General features: G+C 38.8%; 1 protein-coding gene across 1 annotated transcript; it reads right to left on the bottom strand.

Annotated features, from left to right (window-relative positions):
• Positions 1-316: 316 nt before the first annotated feature.
• Positions 317-15,638, bottom strand: LOC102909800 (uncharacterized). Its single transcript, XM_076559002.1, has 4 exons — positions 15,515-15,638; positions 5,783-5,909; positions 5,523-5,583; positions 317-4,995 (listed from the first exon to the last, which is right to left on the bottom strand). Exons 1-4 carry the CDS (start codon positions 15,515-15,517, stop codon positions 2,772-2,774), a joined length of 2,415 nt encoding a protein of 804 aa, XP_076415117.1. The 5' UTR covers positions 15,518-15,638; the 3' UTR covers positions 317-2,771.
• Between the last annotated feature and the right edge of the window lie 1,417 nt (positions 15,639-17,055).

Here is a 17,055-nt window from a genome sequence, read left to right as displayed (position 1 = left end):
AGATATTCCAATGCCATTTCTCCTTCTAGAGTTTAAGTGGATTGGTTAGTGCATAATTTTGATTTTGCTGAAGTTGCACTGGAAATGCTAATCACACCTCATGAGGTCAGGAAGAAATATGTAAGTAAAGTCAACTTTATGACATCCTCTTCTAAATATTCAACAAAATGGAGAGAATTCAAGATTAGATTGATCATCAAAGTACTCACCCCATGCTTCAGGGTCAATTTCAGAAAATGGAGGATATGTATGTAAAGGAGGCTGTAGTGGCAATGGGACCTGGGAGAATGGAGCTGATAAATAAGGACAATTAAAGTCTCATACAAGAGCCAACTTTATTCATTGCCTGAGATAATTTATACTCTGCAGATCAAGAAAATAACATGAGTGAAGTTCTCATGAGTTAAAGTTAAAGTATACAATGATAGAGCAAGCCACATGGGACAAAAACATGTTTTTCCATTCAGGCATATAAAGGACAGGTCAAACATTTAATTGAGCAACACCACCAAGCAATAATGAGTAACCAAGAGACAAATCACATCTATCTGCACAAAAACACATTTCAAGAACAATTTTTGGATTTGAAGAAACTGAGGTCACAAAACTTTTGTTTCATTTTCTTGGAGTGTTAACATAAGTATTCAGAATTCTCCTCAAATGACTCCTTTCCAAGACCATGTCTGATAAAAAAAAAAATCTAAATTAATTTTACTTTTATTTTAGAATATATATATATATATATATATATATATATATATATATATATATAAAATATACTCATGAAGAAAGTTCTTTTAAAAATATGGAGTCTCACACACACACTTACACAAATAATTGTCTTTGCACCATTTACATACCTGGTGCCCTAGGAAGCCAGAAGAATGCATCCTATCTCCAGGACAAGGCTTTATAAGCAGTTCTGAGCCATCTGATGTGGGTGATTGGAACCAAATTGGGTACCTAACAGCAGCTTTACAACTGAGTCAAATTCTCAACATGCCAATATGTCATGATATTATAGAAGATGAGGTTGTGCCATTACTGTTTCTGTCTTCTATCACTGGGAGGTGATGAAATTTCCTATATGATCACCGAAGGGCTAAATGCTTTCTATCCCTCTGTGAATAGACTCTGACCATCTCTTCTTATTGTAATTGTAAATACAGTTCTCTTAATGTAAATGAAGACAACAAAATATTTAGTAGAGATGAGTCCAGATTATGGAAGGGAAAGTTCCATAATGTGATATATTCTTATTAAAAATAATTTACTTTTACTTTATATTCATCAGTGTTTTGTTAGGATCTAAGTCTGTGTGAGGGTGTTGTGTTTCCTGGAAGAGTACATACAGACAGTTGTGAACTACTTCCCTATTGGTGCTGGGAAATGAAACTGTGTCCTCTGGAAAAACAACCAGTGTGTTTAATTGCTGAGCCATCTGTCCACAACCCTAATTTTCGATTTTTGAGACAAGATGTCTTAGTTAGAATTTCAGCAATGAAACACCATGGCCAAAAAGCATAATGGGGAGGAAAGGGTTTATTTGGCCTAAACTTCCATATTGCTGTTTACCACTGAAGGAAGTCAGGACAGAAACCTAAATGGGGCAGGAACTTGAAGCTGATGCAGAGGCTGTGCAGTGTACCTCTTAACTGGACTGTCCCCCATGGCTTGCTCAGCCTGCTTTCTTATAGAACACAGGACACCTCCCCAGTCAATCATTAATTAAGAAAATGCCTTAGAGCCAGATCTTATGGAGTTTTCTCAATTGAGTTTCCTTCTTTCATAACCACAGCTTGTTTGTGAAGTTGACATAGGACTAGCCAGTGCAATTGACCACTTTTCAACTTGACACACAAACATGGCACTATTAAGCCCCAACCTTTCTTTTCTTATTCATTCACAAGATACTGCATTAAAAACACAAATAGCTTTAACAAAAGCCCAACAATCTTTACAAATTCATACACATTAAAGTTTCTCTTTAAAAATATGCAATCTCACTAAAAATCTAAAATCTCTTTAAAAAATTCAAAGCCTTTCAAATATGGCTCACGAAAAAATCAAAATTAAATTAAATACTGTCTTTGTGCAAGAGGAAGAAGCAAGGCAGTCAAAACCTGAAGAATGAAGTCTGACAGTATAAATTAACTCAACCTCTAGTGACTGGGATCCATGCATAATCTTCAGGGATTCTCCAAAGGGCTTGGGTCACTTCTTTGGCTCTGTGCTCTGCAGTGCACATTACTTCTAGGCTCTTACTGGTTCCACTTTACCACTGTTGATGGTCTTGGTGGACACCGCATGGTACTGGCATCTCCAAAATGATGTATTCTGTGCCTGGTGTTCAAAGCTTTACCTGATTTATAAGGTTCAAGGGATTTTTCTCTAGGATGTATTTTTTCATGCCTGTGAAGATGACTTTATATATAAATGCTCTAACATATTAATAGACCTTCTCTCCAGTATGATTTCTTTCATGTTTTTTAAGAACACTGGGATATTATGTAAAGGCTTTACCACACTGAATACATTGATAGGGTTCTCTCTACTATGAATTATTTCATGCTTGTGAAGATAACTGTTATAAGTGAATGCTTTACAACATTAATTGCATTCATAGACTTTGTCTCCAGTATGATTCTTTTATGAATGCGAAGAAGTCATTTCCATGAAAGTCTCTACCACATTGATTACATCCATAGGGTTTCTCTCCAATGTGATTTCTTTCATGGCTGTGAAGATGACTTTTTCATGTAAATGCTGTACTACGTTGAATGATTGCATTCATAGGGTTCCTCTTCATTATGACTTCTTTCATGACTGTAAAGATGACCTTTACGTGTAAAGGCTTTTCCACATTGATTACATTCATAAGGTTTCTCTCCAGTATGAATTCTTTCATGATTGTGAAGATCACTTTTCCATGCAAATGTTTTACCACACTGATTACATTCATAGGGTTTCTCTCCATTATGAATTCTTTCATGACTGTGAAGATCAGTTTTATATGTAAATGCTTTACCACACTGATTACATTCATAGGGTTTCTCTCCAGTATGAATTCTTTCATGTCTGTGAAGAGGACTTTTCCATGCAAATGCTTTACCACATTGATTACATTCATAGGGTTTCTCTCCACTATGAATTCTTTCATGACTGTGAAGATGACTTTTACTTGCAAAGGCTTTTCCACATTGATTACATTCATAGGGTTTCTCTCCAGTATGACTTCTTTCATGTCTGTGAAGAAGACTTTTCCATTCAAATGCTTTACCACACTGATTACATTCATAGGATTTCTGTCTACTATGAATTCTTTCATGACTGTGAAGATGACTTTTACTTGAAAAGGCTTTACCACATTGATTGCATTCACAGGGTTTATTTCCATAATGACTTTTTTCATGATTGAGAAGATGACTTTTTTGTGCAAATTCTTTACCACATTGAATACATTCATAGGATTTCTCACCAGTATGACTTCTTTCATGTCTATGAAAAGAAATTTTCCATGCAAATGCTTTACCACATTGATTACATTCATACGGTTTCTTTCCAACATGAATTCTTTCATGACTATGAAGATGACCTTTACATGTAAAGGCTTTTCCACATTGATTACATTCGTAAGGTTTCTCTCCAGTATGAATTCTTTCATGATTGTGAAGATCACTTTTCCATGCAAATGTTTTACCACACTGATTACATTCATAGGGTTTCTCTCCAGTATGACTTCTTTTGTGATAGTAAAGATGACTTTTATATGGAAATGTTTTACCACATTGATTACATTCATAGGGTTTCTCTCCATTATGAATTCTTTCATGACTGTGAAGATCAGTTTTATATGTAAATGCTTTACCACACTGATTACATTCATAGGGTTTCTCTCCAGTATGAATTCTTTCATGTCTGTGAAGAGGACTTTTCCATGCAAATGCTTTACCACATTGATTACATTCATAGGGTTTCTCTCCACTATGAATTCTTTCATGACTGTTAAGATGACTTTTACTTGCAAAGGCTTTTCCACATTGATTACATTCATAGGGTTTCTCTCCAGTATGACTTCTTTCATGTCTGTGAAGAAGACTTTTCCATTCAAATGCTTTACCACATTGATTACATTCATAGGGTTTCTCTATACTATGAATTCTTTCATGACTGTGAAGGTGACTTTTACTTGAAAAGGCTTTACCACATTGATTGCATTCATAGGGTTTATTTCCAATATGACTTTTTTCATGATTGAGAAGATGACTTTTTTGTGCAAATTCTTTACCACATTGATTACATTCATAGGATTTCTCACCAGTATGACTTCTTTCATGTTGTTTAATAATACTGGGATATGTAAAAGTTTTACCACATTGCTTATCTTCATACTGTTTTATTTTAGCATTAGTTCTAGGTAATTGAAGATAACTATGACATGCAAAAGCTTTAAAACTTTGATTATATTCATAGGGTTTAATTTTCAAATGTGTTCTTTGCTGTAACTGTAAAGGGCAATCAGATCTAAATGTTTTATCATGTTGTTTACATTCATAAGATTCCTCTTCTTCATGGGTTCTTTTGCATGTTTCAAGATACTTGTGATGGTTCACACCTTTAGTACATGGCTCACATTTATCAGTTCCTTTTTCCATATGAGTACTGGAAGAACTGAGAGCTCTACCACACTGAGTGCATTCATAACATTTTCCTATAGTGGGAGTCACATTACATGTGCAACATGAACCAATACAGACAGAAAAATTTCCAAGTTCTGTGTACTCATAAGGGTTTTCTCCATTGCAAGTATGTTGGTGTATTTCCAGTGAAGTTGGAAATCCAGTTAATTCTATATTTGTTTCACGATCACACTGTCTATTCATAGTGGTAACCACTGCATATCTTTTGATTTTTCTGGGTAAGAAAGAGGTACCTATCTTCTTTCCAGATCCCTTATGCTCACATGGCTTATATCCAGAGTGACAGATGATATACCTGTGAAAGGAACAATAACAAACAAAGGGTTTTCACATTGCATTCATGCAGTTTAACTTTTTGTTCCTCATAGAGATGTAGTGCAGGGATTAAGGTTTTTCCACAACGACAAAACATTCTTGACTCTCATAAACTGCCACTTAAATTAAACTATGGAAACTCTCTTCAAGTATACGAGTACCACAAGCTTAACTAAGGGACAATTTGCTTATGATCGTTTTTGGACATACCCTAATCCCCTAATCAATGTGAATGCCTTTTCAGTAGTTGAATGGATCTCAGGGAGTTACGATTGATATGGTGACATTTGTTAAGGCTTTGTTTCTTTGTCTTGTCTCTTACAGGAACACCTTGTAAACACATATCAGTTATCTGAAAGTGAGGTACATGATATTGTAAGAATTTACAATTATTGTAATAATCATCACAAAGCTGTAATTATTTATATTGTTGGTTTTCATTAAATACCAGAGCACTTTAAAAGTTCTTTAGAGGCATAAATGTATCACTTTGTACATGAAAATTACCTTCCATGTCTTCTAGAACCTTGACAATGTTCTCCAATATTGTGGTCCTCCCATTTGTAGCCTAAAATATAGTACCAGAAATGAATTATATATTATTGGAAACTATGCAAAATTTGAGTTATTATATTAGTGAACCTTAGAACCATGCCTAATTTATGTACCACATTCTTCTTCTTTCACAGTAGAAATCACAGTGGAACAAAAATTCCTAAAAAGCCTTGTAATCGTAAGTTAAAAAGTGAAGGAAAACTCATTCTTACCTATAGCAGTGAGATTATAACATACTTCCAGCATCACATCTCTGTAGAGACTCTTCTGGGAAGGATCCAGCAAAGCCCACTCTTCATGGGTAAAGTTCACTTGCACATCCTCATAGGTCACTGTATCCTAACAATCACATACACATATGAAACAGAAATGGTAAGACTGAATGCTCTGCAAATGTACACTTCACTGGGATTATATTTACATAATTATGTGTGCTTGACAAATTTATTTCATATCACAGAACTTCAAATGAAATCAGCAACCATTTTAGAGGGAATTAGAGAAAGAGGATTATGACTCTCATTTCTGATTCCTATGAATACTATATAGCATTGCAAGCGAAATGCTGACCTATAGAAAGAGAGAGAAAGATTCAAACAAAGCAATAGTATTGAGTAAACAACAGCAAACTTGTTTCAAAATTACTGACATCAAAAATGGATGGACAAGGAGACCAGCCCCCAGGTCCCATCCTGCCCCGGACGTCCCTTCTGGACCAGAGGTGAGTGTCCTGGCTTAGCCTGGACCCAATCCCTGGGCACCAGACACTCTGGGGAAGACCTGCCCAACTTGGCCCCAGGTTCTGGGCACCAGGTAGGTTCCCTTCTAGCCCCACCTGGAAGGATCACCTTCTCCAAGACCCCCGGCAGACCGTGAAATGTCCACTCCCTGCCCCCACGCCCATCCCCCTGAGAACCCAGCCACTGCCTGAGATTTAGAGACTGGGCCCCAGCTCCCATCCTGCCCCGGACTTCCCTTCTGGACAAGAGGTCCCATCCTGGCCGGGACTTCCCTTCTGGACCAGAGAGAGAGCTCCCATCCTGCCCTGGACTTCCCTTCTGGACCAAAGAGAGCTCCCATCCTGCCCTGGACTTCCCTTCTGGACAAGACCTCCCATTCTGCCCCAGAGTTCCTATTTAGACAAGAGAGCTCCCATCTGGACAAGAGAGAGACTTCCTGAATCTGTCAGCTCTGTTTGAACCAAGTGCGCTGATAAGGCCAAGAACAAAATACAAGGAGATGGGCACACGTCAAGGCAGAAGTACATACAACAAAATGAAGAGCAATACAGCATCACCAGAACCTAGCTCTCCTCCAACATCTAGACCTGAACATCAAAAATTGGAAGAAGCAGAAGAAAACAGCCTTATGAATAACATCGTGAAGAAGGTAGAGGCTTGTGTAGAGGAAAATACAAAAAAAAAAAAAAAAAATGGGAAGAATGCTATAAACAACTAGAGAAAAGGGCAAACAAATTAGAAGAAAACAATAAAGTCCTGGAAAAAAAACAATGGTCCTGGAAGAGAACAATGAAGTACTGAAAGAAAATCATGAAAAAGCAATGAAACAAATGAAGGAAACAGTCCAAGACCTGAAAAGGGAAATAGAAAAAATGAAGAAGACACAATCAGAGGGAATGCTGGAAATAGAAAATCTGAGTAAACCATCAGGAACTTCAGATGCAAGTATAACCAACAGAATGCAAGAGATGGAAGAGAGGATCTCTGACGTTGAAAATACAGTAAAGAAATAGATTCATCAGTCAAAGAAAACACTAAAGGCAACAAAGTCATGACCCAAAATGTCCAAGAAATTTGGGACACCATGAAAAGACCAAACCTACGAAGAATACCAATTCAAAGGCACAGAAAATATATTCAACAACATCATAGAAGAAACCTTTCCCAACTAAAGAAGGAAATGTCTATGAAGATACAAGAAGCCTGTCGAACACCAAACAGACTAGACCCCCCCCCCCAAAGTCCCCTCACCACATAATAATTAAACAACTAAACATACAAATAAAGAAAGATTATTAAGAGCAGCTAAGGAAAAAGGCCAAGTGACTTATAAAGGCAAACCCATTAGAATAACACCTGATTTCTCAATGGAGACTTTGAAAGCCAGGAGGACCTGGACAGATATAATGCAGACACTAAGAGACCATGGATGCCAGCCTAGAATAATATACCCAGCAAAACTTTTGATCATCATAGACGGAGTGAACAAGACATTCCAAGACAAAGCCAGATTCAAACAATACTTATCCACAAACCCAGCCCTACAGAAAGCACTAGAAGGAAAATTCCAACCTAAGGAAGTCAGATACACCCTCAAAAACACAGGCAATAGATAAAGCCACATCAGTAAACCCCAAAGAAGAGAAGTAGACACATAATACCACCAAAAAATAACAGGAATGAACAATCACTGGTCATTAATATCCCTTACTATCAATGGACTTAATTCACCTATAAAAAAGACATAGGCTTACAGAATGGATATGAAAGCAGGACACGTCTTGCTGTTGCATACAAGAAACACATCTCAAATTCAAAGATAGACACTACCTAAGAATAAAAGGCTGGTAAAAGAATTTCCAATCAAATGGTCTAAGAAACAAGCGGGTGTAGCTATCCTGGTATCCAGCAAAATAGACTTCAAACTAAAATCAATCAAAAGAGATCAAGAAGGGCATTACATACTCATCACAGGAAAGATCCACCAAGATGAAGTTTCAATTCTGAACATTTATGCCCCAAACACAAGGGCACACACATAGTAAAAGAAACATTACTAAAACTTAAACTACATATAAAACCCCACACATTAATAGTGGGAGATCTCAACACCCCACTTTCAGCACTGGACAGATCTCACAAATAGGAACTTAACAGAGAAATAAAGGACTTAACTGATGGCATGACTCAAATGGACTTAATGGATATCTACAGAACATTCCATCCTAACAAAAAAGAATATACCTTCTTCTCAGCACCCCATGGAACCTTCTCTAAAATTGACCACATACTTGGCCACAAAGCAAATCTCAACAATCCAAAAGAATTGGAATAACCTCCTGTGTTCTATCAGACCACCATGGTTTAAAGTTAGATTTCAACAACAACAACAACTACAGAACACCTAAAATCTCATGGAAACTGAATAATGCTCAACTGAATCACCAATGGGTTAAGGAAGAAATAAAGAAAGAAATTAAAGACTTCCTAGAGATCAACGAAAATGAAGACACTACAAACCCAAACTTATGGGACACTATGAAAGCAGTGCCAAGAGGGAAATTCATAGCACCAAATGTCCACATAGAGAAGTTGGAGAAATCTCACACTAGGGACTTAACAGCACACCTGAAAGCTCTAGAACAAGAAGAAGTAAAGTCTCCCAGGAAGAATAGATGCCAGGAAATTATCAAAGTGAGAGCTGAAAACAATTAAATAGAAACAAAGAGAACAATACAAAAAAATTAATGAAACAAAGAGTTGGTTCTTTGAGAAAATCAACAAGATAGACAAGCCCTTATCCAAACGAACCAAAAGACAAGAGAGAGAGCATCCAAATCAACAAAATCAGAAATGAAAAGGGGGACATAACAACAGACATTGGGGGAAATACAGAGAATCATCAGGTCATACTTCAAAAACCTCTACTCCACAAAACTGGAAAATATAAAAGAAATGGAAAATTTTCTGGATAGGTACCACATACCTAAGTCAAATCAAGACCAGATAAACTATTTAAATAGTCCAATAACCCCTAAGGAAATAGAAACAGTCATTAAAAGTCTCCCAACCAAAAAAAGCCCAGGACCAGATGGTTTCATTGCAGAATTCTACCAGATCTTCAAAGAAGAGTTAATACCAATAATCTTTAAATTGTTCCACACAATAAAAACAGAAGGGACATTACCAAACTCCTTCTATGAGGCTACAATTACCCTGATTCCTAAAGAAAACAAGAATACAACAAAGAAAGAGAACTACAGACCGATCTCTCTCATGAACATTGATGCAAAAATACTGAATAAAATACTAGCAAACAGACTCCAGGAACGCTTGGCTCGGCCTGGGAGGAGGGGACTGGACCCACCTGGACTGAGTCTACAAGGCTGATCTCAATCCTCGGTGGAGGCTTTGCCCTGGAGGAGGTGGGAATGGGGAGTGGGCTGGGGGAAAGGAGAGATGGGCGGGAGGGGGGAGAACAAGGGAATCCGTGGCCAATATGTAGAACTAAATTATATTGTAAAATTAAATTAAAAAAGAAAAGAAAACACAAACCAAGGGAATTCTGGAAATGGAAAATCTGTGTATGTGAACAAGAACTACAGATGCAAGCATCAACAATAGAATACAAGAGATGGAAGAGAGAATCTCAGGTGTTGAACATTCACTAGGGGAAATAGACTCTTCAGTCAAAGAAAATGTTAAATCCAATAAATTCCTAACACAAAGCATCCAGGAAATCTGGGACACCATGAAAAAACCAAACCTAAGAATAATAGGGATAGAAGAGAAGAATCCTAGCTCAAAGGTACAGAAAACATATTCAAGAAAATCATAGAAGAAAACTTTTCTAATCTCAAGATGAACATGCCTATAAAAGTACAATAAGCTTAAAGAACACCAAATAGGCTAGACCAAAAAAAAAAAAAAATCTCTTACTACGTCATAATCAAAACAATAAACATATAGAATAAAGAAAGAATATTAAAGTAGCAAACAGAAAAGGTCAAGTAATGTATAAAGGCAGACCTCACAGAATTACTCCCTACTTCTCAAAGGAGGCTCTAAAGCCAGAGGGTCCTGGACAGACATTCTGCAGACAGGAAGAGACCATGGATGCCAACATAGACTACTATACCCAGCAAAACTTTCCATCACCATAGCTGTAGAAGACAAGATATTTCATGACAAAACCAGATATAAACAATACCTATCCATAAATCCAGGCCTATAGAAAATACTAGAAGGAAAACTCCAACCCAAGGAAGTTAGTTGCCCCCCAAAAAGCAAAGGAAATAGATAACTGCATATCACCAAAACCCAAAGGAAGAAAACATACACACAGGGACAAACATGTACAAGTGCATGCATGCATGCATGAAATACCACCACCACCACCAATTCAAACCCCCCCCAGAAAAACAGGAATTAACAAACACTTGTGATTAATATCTCTAAATATCAATAGACTCAATTCACCCATAAAAAGACACAGGTTAACAGAATGGATATGAAAACAGGATCCATCCTTCTGCTGCACACATGAAACACACCTCAGCTTCAAAGACAGACATTATCTCAGAATAAAGGGTTGGGAAAAGATTTTTCCAATCAAATGGACCTAAGAAGCAAACTTGTATAGCTATCCTAATAGCTAACAAAATAGACTTCAAATCAAAAGAAAAAGAGGACACTGTATATTCATCAAAGGAAAAATCCATCAAGATGAAGTCTTAATTCTGAATATCTATGCCTCAAAACACCAGGTGGCCCACATTTGTAAAAGAAATATTACTAAAGCTTAAATCATACATCAAAACACATACATTAATAATGGGAGACTATATCACCCTACTGGATGGACAGGTTTGCCAGACAGAACCTTAACAGAAAAACAAAGGAACTAACAGATGCTATGACTCAAGTAGACTTAAGACACCTAAAGAACATTTCACCCAAACACAAAAGTATATACCTTCTCAGCAACTCATGGACCTTTCTCGAAAACTAGCCACATACAAAATCTCAACAAATACAAAAAATAGATCTTATTGGATCATTCTGGATTAAATGGACATAAACTCAAAGTGATTCCATAAAAATCAGGAACAAGACAAGGATGTCCACTCTCTCCATATTTATTCAATATAGTATTTGAAGTTACTAGCTAGAGCAATAAGAACAAAAGATGATCAAGGGGATACAAAATGGAAGGGAAGAATTAGAACTTTTGTTATTTGAAGATGATATGATAGTATACATAAGTGACCTCAAAAATACTACCAGGGAACTACTACAGCAGATAAACACCTTCAGTAACGTGGCTGGATTCAAGATTATGTAAAAAAAGAAAATCAGTAGCCCTCCTATATACAAATAATAAACTGGCTGAGAAAGAAATCAGAGAAACAACACTCTTTACAACAGCCACAAATAATATAGAATATCTTGGAGTAACTCTAACCAAATGAATGAAAGACCTGTATGACAAGAAGTTTAAGTCTCTGAAGAAAGAAACCAGAGAAGATATCAGAAAATGGAAAGATCTCCCATGCTCATGCATTGGTAAGATTCACATAGTAAAAATGGCAATCTTATCAAAAGAAATCTACAGATTCAATGCAATCACCATCAAAATTCCAACACAGACTTCAAAAGAACAATACTCAACTTCATAAGGAAAAAAATATCCAGGATAGCTAACTCAATCTTGTATAATAAAGGAGCTCCCAGAGGTATCACGATCTCTCACTTCAAGGTCTACTATAGAGCCATAGTAATAATAATAATTAAAAAAAAAAACAGCATGGTATTGGCATAAAAGCAAACACAAGGATCAATGGAATTGAATCGAAGACCCTGAGGTAAATTCATACACCTGTGAACACCTAATTTTGAAAGAGAAGCCAAAATTATACAATGGAAAAAAGAAATCATCTTCAACAAATGGTGCTGGCATAACTGGATGTCAGCATGAAGAAGAATGCAAATAGATCTATTGCCCTGCACAAAACTCAAGTCCAAGTAGATCAAAGACCTCAACATAAATCCAGTTACACTGCATGATAAAAGAGAAAGTGGGCAGTAGCCTTGAATGCACTGGCAGAGGAGACAAGTTCCTGAATATAACACCAGTAGTACAGACATGGAGAGCAACAATTAATAGAGGGGACCACCTGAAACAGAGATGCCTCTGTAAAGCAAAGGACACTTGTCAATAAGACAAAACGGCAGCCTGCAGAATGGGAAAATATCTTTACTAAGCCCATATCAGAGTGTGGATCTCCAAAATATATAAAGAACTCAAGAAACAAGAGACATCAAAATACCAAATAATCCAATGAAAAATGGGGTACAGATTTAAATAGAGAATTCTCAACAGAAGAATATCAAATGGCTGAGATATACTTAAAGAACTGTTCAACATACTTAGGCATCAGGGAGCTGTAAATCAAAATGACTGAGACACCATCTTACATCTGTCAAAATGGCTAAGATAAAAAACACTAATGACAGCCTATGTTGAAGAGAATATGGAGTAAGGGAAACACTCTTCCATTGTTGCTGGTGGGAGTGCAAGCTTCTACAGCCACTTTGGAAACTGGTATAGTGGTTTATTAGAAACCTGTGAATCAATTTACAAGACCCAGCTACACCAATCTTGTGCATATAACCAAAAGATGCTCAATTATACCATAAGGGCATTTGCTCAACTATATTCACAGGCTATTCATAATAGCCAGAACCTGAAACAACCTAGATGCTCCTCAACTGAAATAGATAAAGAAAATGTAGTACATTTACAAAATGGAGTATTACTCAGCTGTAAAAAACAATGACAGATGAAATTTGCAGGCAAATGGGTGTAACTAGAAAAAAAAAATCCTGACTGAGGTAACCCAGGCCCAGAACAAAAACAGGCTATGTACTCACTCATAAGTGGTACTAGCTGTAAAGGAAATGATAACCAGGTTACAATCCACAGCCCCAGGGCAGCTAGGTAACAAGGAGGACCCAAAGAAAGGTTCAAGGATTTCCTTGAGAAGGGGAAATAGAAAGAGATCTTCTGGGTAAACTGAGGGGGGTGGAGGTACAAGAATATGAGGAATCAGGTTGGGTGTGTTGAGGGTGGGATGGATGAGGAGAATAATGAAAGAGATACCTTGATGGGGGGGGCATTTTGGGACTAGGGAGAAATCTCATGCCAGGTAATCTCCCAGGAATCCATAGGATGAAACCAGCTAAGACTCCTAGCAATAGTGGATAGGGTGCCTGAACTGGCCTTCTCCTGTAATCAGATTGGTGACTATCTTAATTGTCATCGGAGAGCCTTTAACCAGTAACTGATGGAAGCAAATGAAGAGATCCACGGCCAAGCACTGGGCCAAGCTCCAGGACTCCTGTGGAAAAGAGAGAGGAAGGAAATTATGAGGGTGTGTGTGTTTGTGTGTGTGTGTGTGTGTGTGTGTGAAGGTCATGATGGAGGAACCCAAAGAACCAGCTGACCTGGGCTCCTGGGAGCTCCTTGACTCTGGATAGACAGCTAGGAAGCCTGCTTGGGACCACCCTAGGCCCTCTGCATGTGTGTGACAGTTGTGTAGATTGGTCTACTTGTGGGGTTCCTAGCAGTGGGATTAGCAACAATCCTGGTGCTTGAGCTGGCTTTTGGGAGCTCATTCTTGATGCTGGGTTGCCTTGCCCAACCTTGATGCAGGGGGAGGAACTTGGTCCTGCCTCAATTTGATGTGCATGTTTTGTTGACTTTCATCAGAGGCCTGCCCCTTTCTGAATGGAGACAGAGGAGGAGTGAACGGGGGAGAGTAGAAGGGAGGTGGGGGGAGGGAACGGGAGGATAGGAGGGATGGGAAACTGGTTGGCATGTAAAATAAATGAAAAAAAATAATAAAAAAAGAAAAGCAAAAGCAAATGAAAGCTAAAAAAGAAGCATGCAATGAACACCATAATTTACTTGAGATATAGAAGGTGATTATTTTCTTATTAACCCATCAGCTTATAATAGTTTATGTAAATATTACATATGTTATAAATATTGCCAGGTATGGTAGCTTAGGCCTTAATTCCTATATCTCAGGAGATAGAGGCAAATGGATCTGTGAATACTAGGCCTGCTAAAACTACACTGTGTATATATATGGAGTAGAATTGACAACAGTCTTTGCTCTAGGGAGACAACTCTCTTGAATGTAAATTTTGAAGATTAATTGTGTATCATGTTAATTTATTTTTTCGCATATAGATCCTCATAATTGTTTGGATGCTTTTATATTGATAAAAGATTCAACTTTTAAATGTTTGAAAAAGTAAACCTGTGGTTTTAAAATTACAGAGATTTAATACTTGGATTTTTGGTTGGAGAGACGGCTCAGCTGATAAGAGAACATGCTGCTTTTGCAGGGAACTCAAGATTAATTCCACAACCTATACCAGGCAGAAAAGCTTGACTCAAAATAAATAAATAAATAAATAAATAAATAAATAAATAAATAAATAAATAAATAAATAAATAAATAAAACAGACAGACAAAAAGGTACACAGACTTATCTTTCTTTAAGGTTTTTTGAGATGGGCTTTCACTATGCAGCACTAGGTGGCCTAGAAAACACTATGTGCTGTTTCACAAAGAATAAAGATATCAATAGAACATAAGAGAAAACTTATAAAGATACAATTAATATAGAGTCAATTTTGACTCACCAGGCCAGGAAACCCAGCATGCCTGATCTTACTGACACAAGTGACTGGAACACCCTGGCATCTACATGCAAATATATTAATGGCACAGAATTTACGCCCTGCACAGAATTAACTGCAGACCGGTCCTACACCTGAATGTTCAGTGCCAAGTGCAGAACTTCTAGAAGACACTAGTGTGACCAGGGCTCTGTGAGTTAACAACCTGCCTTCCACCAGCAGTAAGGCAAGTGGCGCATGCGTGCGCACAGCTTGCTGATGTCACAATAAGGAAATATCCAGCCACAAGACCCACATCCCTGTGTTCTGTGTAGCCACAGCCGCAGCCGCCGCATATGGAAGTTACTCAGAGGCTGCAGGACTTCGGAGTTGCAGGAACAGCAGGGAACTCAGACCTCGCGGGCCGCCGCCTCCGCCGGTTCCCGCAGCCCCGGGACCCACACCGGCTCCCTCGACTCCTCCCTGCGTGGGGACGGCGGCCCCTCGCTCACCATGGCGGATTCCGAGCTCGCCCCGCTCTCCTCACAGCTCCCGGCAGCGGGTTCAGCGCAGCACACGGAACAAGAGAGTCTCCCTCAGCCTTGGAGCCGCGGAACCTGCAGCATGGAGGACCGGAAATGCCCACCCTATTCTGACTCGGAGGCCCTGATTGGCTAGTGTGTCCTGAGTGACAAGACCAGCTCCCCTAGGGACACAGTAGCAGAGGGACACAGCACAGTGGTTCCCAGCCTTGGCTTCCACCTCGGGCACAGACCTGTCCCAGACAGGCTGAGATTGGCTTTGCTGCAAAACTTGGAACTGGACTGCAAGGTCGTCCCTGCACCTTTCCTGCAGTCAGTAGGCACTTCTTCGTCCTGGACACAGGGTGTTAGGTCTCAAACCAGGGACAAAAGGCTGAGGCGCCTAATTAACATATCCAAGCAAGACATTATTGCCAGATTCTCCCTGCATCCTTCAGCCCCTATCTGTTACAGGGTGCCGTCTATCATACACCTGGGCAGGCCACCCTTTCCTGTGCACTGTACAAGTGAGCTACTCAGGGACCTTCTTTCTGGGCATGTGAAATGATATTTTGCTCCTTTCTCATCCCTAGTATGCTCCTAGACCTGTGTCCCCCGCTCCTGAAATGTTGACTACACAAAATGCAGGCTGACTCAGTGATGGAAGCTTCCACGGGTCCTGCAATCTCAGGAGAAATTCCCTGAACTCAGGTGTTACCCAGTAGGGCCAGAGTAACTGTCGGGTCAGGCACCTCCAACCCTACCCCCAAGCCCTTTGTAGCACCATGGCACCCCACTCTACAGGCTGCAGTGGAAAAAATATGAAGGGCCTGAAAAGGCTGAAAAAAGAAAACAAAATAAAACTCGATATGGCTTTCTAGAAGCCTAGTTCTTGAGAATACAGAGTCAGAGTTCTGCCATAGTGCAAGCACTGGAGCAGCCAGAACATTAAGTTGAAATAGCCTGCTAAGAAAAATCACCTGCTGCAGCACATCACCAAAATCTGGGATGGTTAAATGCATCTCCCAGTTAAATGTAGCTGTCTGGCCAGGCCCACAAATAAGGCTGGCTCTCATGGACCTGAGGATAAGGCAATGCCAGCCACCAGTGCCAGGTGCTAAGTGGAGTCTGGTCAGTTGAGGTTTGGCTCACAAGGTCAGAAAAGACTACAGGCACACAGTAAGGACAGGCCCAGATGGAATAAAAAACCTCTAAACAGATTATATTGTGCATAAAATGTGCTTAAGTGCATGAAAAAGAACATAAAATGGGTATTGTCACTCATATAACAAATAAATAGCTTATAAAAATGTCAAGTCTTTAAAGAGAGAGTAAAGTAATACAAAAGAAAAAAGCCACATGAAGATGGGAAATACACAGGGATTCTGGATCCTGTATGGTGTTGTGTTGACTTTGTGCTGTGGATATTACTCTATATAAATAAAGCACTGATGACCAGTGACCAGGCAGGAGGTATAGGTGGGACAAGGAGAGAGGAGAACTGGGGAAACAGGAAGAAGGAGGGGGAGACA

This window comes from Peromyscus maniculatus, chromosome 22 (assembly GCF_049852395.1).
Source record: "Peromyscus maniculatus bairdii isolate BWxNUB_F1_BW_parent chromosome 22, HU_Pman_BW_mat_3.1, whole genome shotgun sequence".
NCBI classification, from domain to species: domain Eukaryota; kingdom Metazoa; phylum Chordata; class Mammalia; order Rodentia; family Cricetidae; genus Peromyscus; species Peromyscus maniculatus.
The sequence above is the reverse complement of the archived record's forward strand: the minus strand, read 5'-3'. Positions and strand labels throughout refer to the sequence as shown.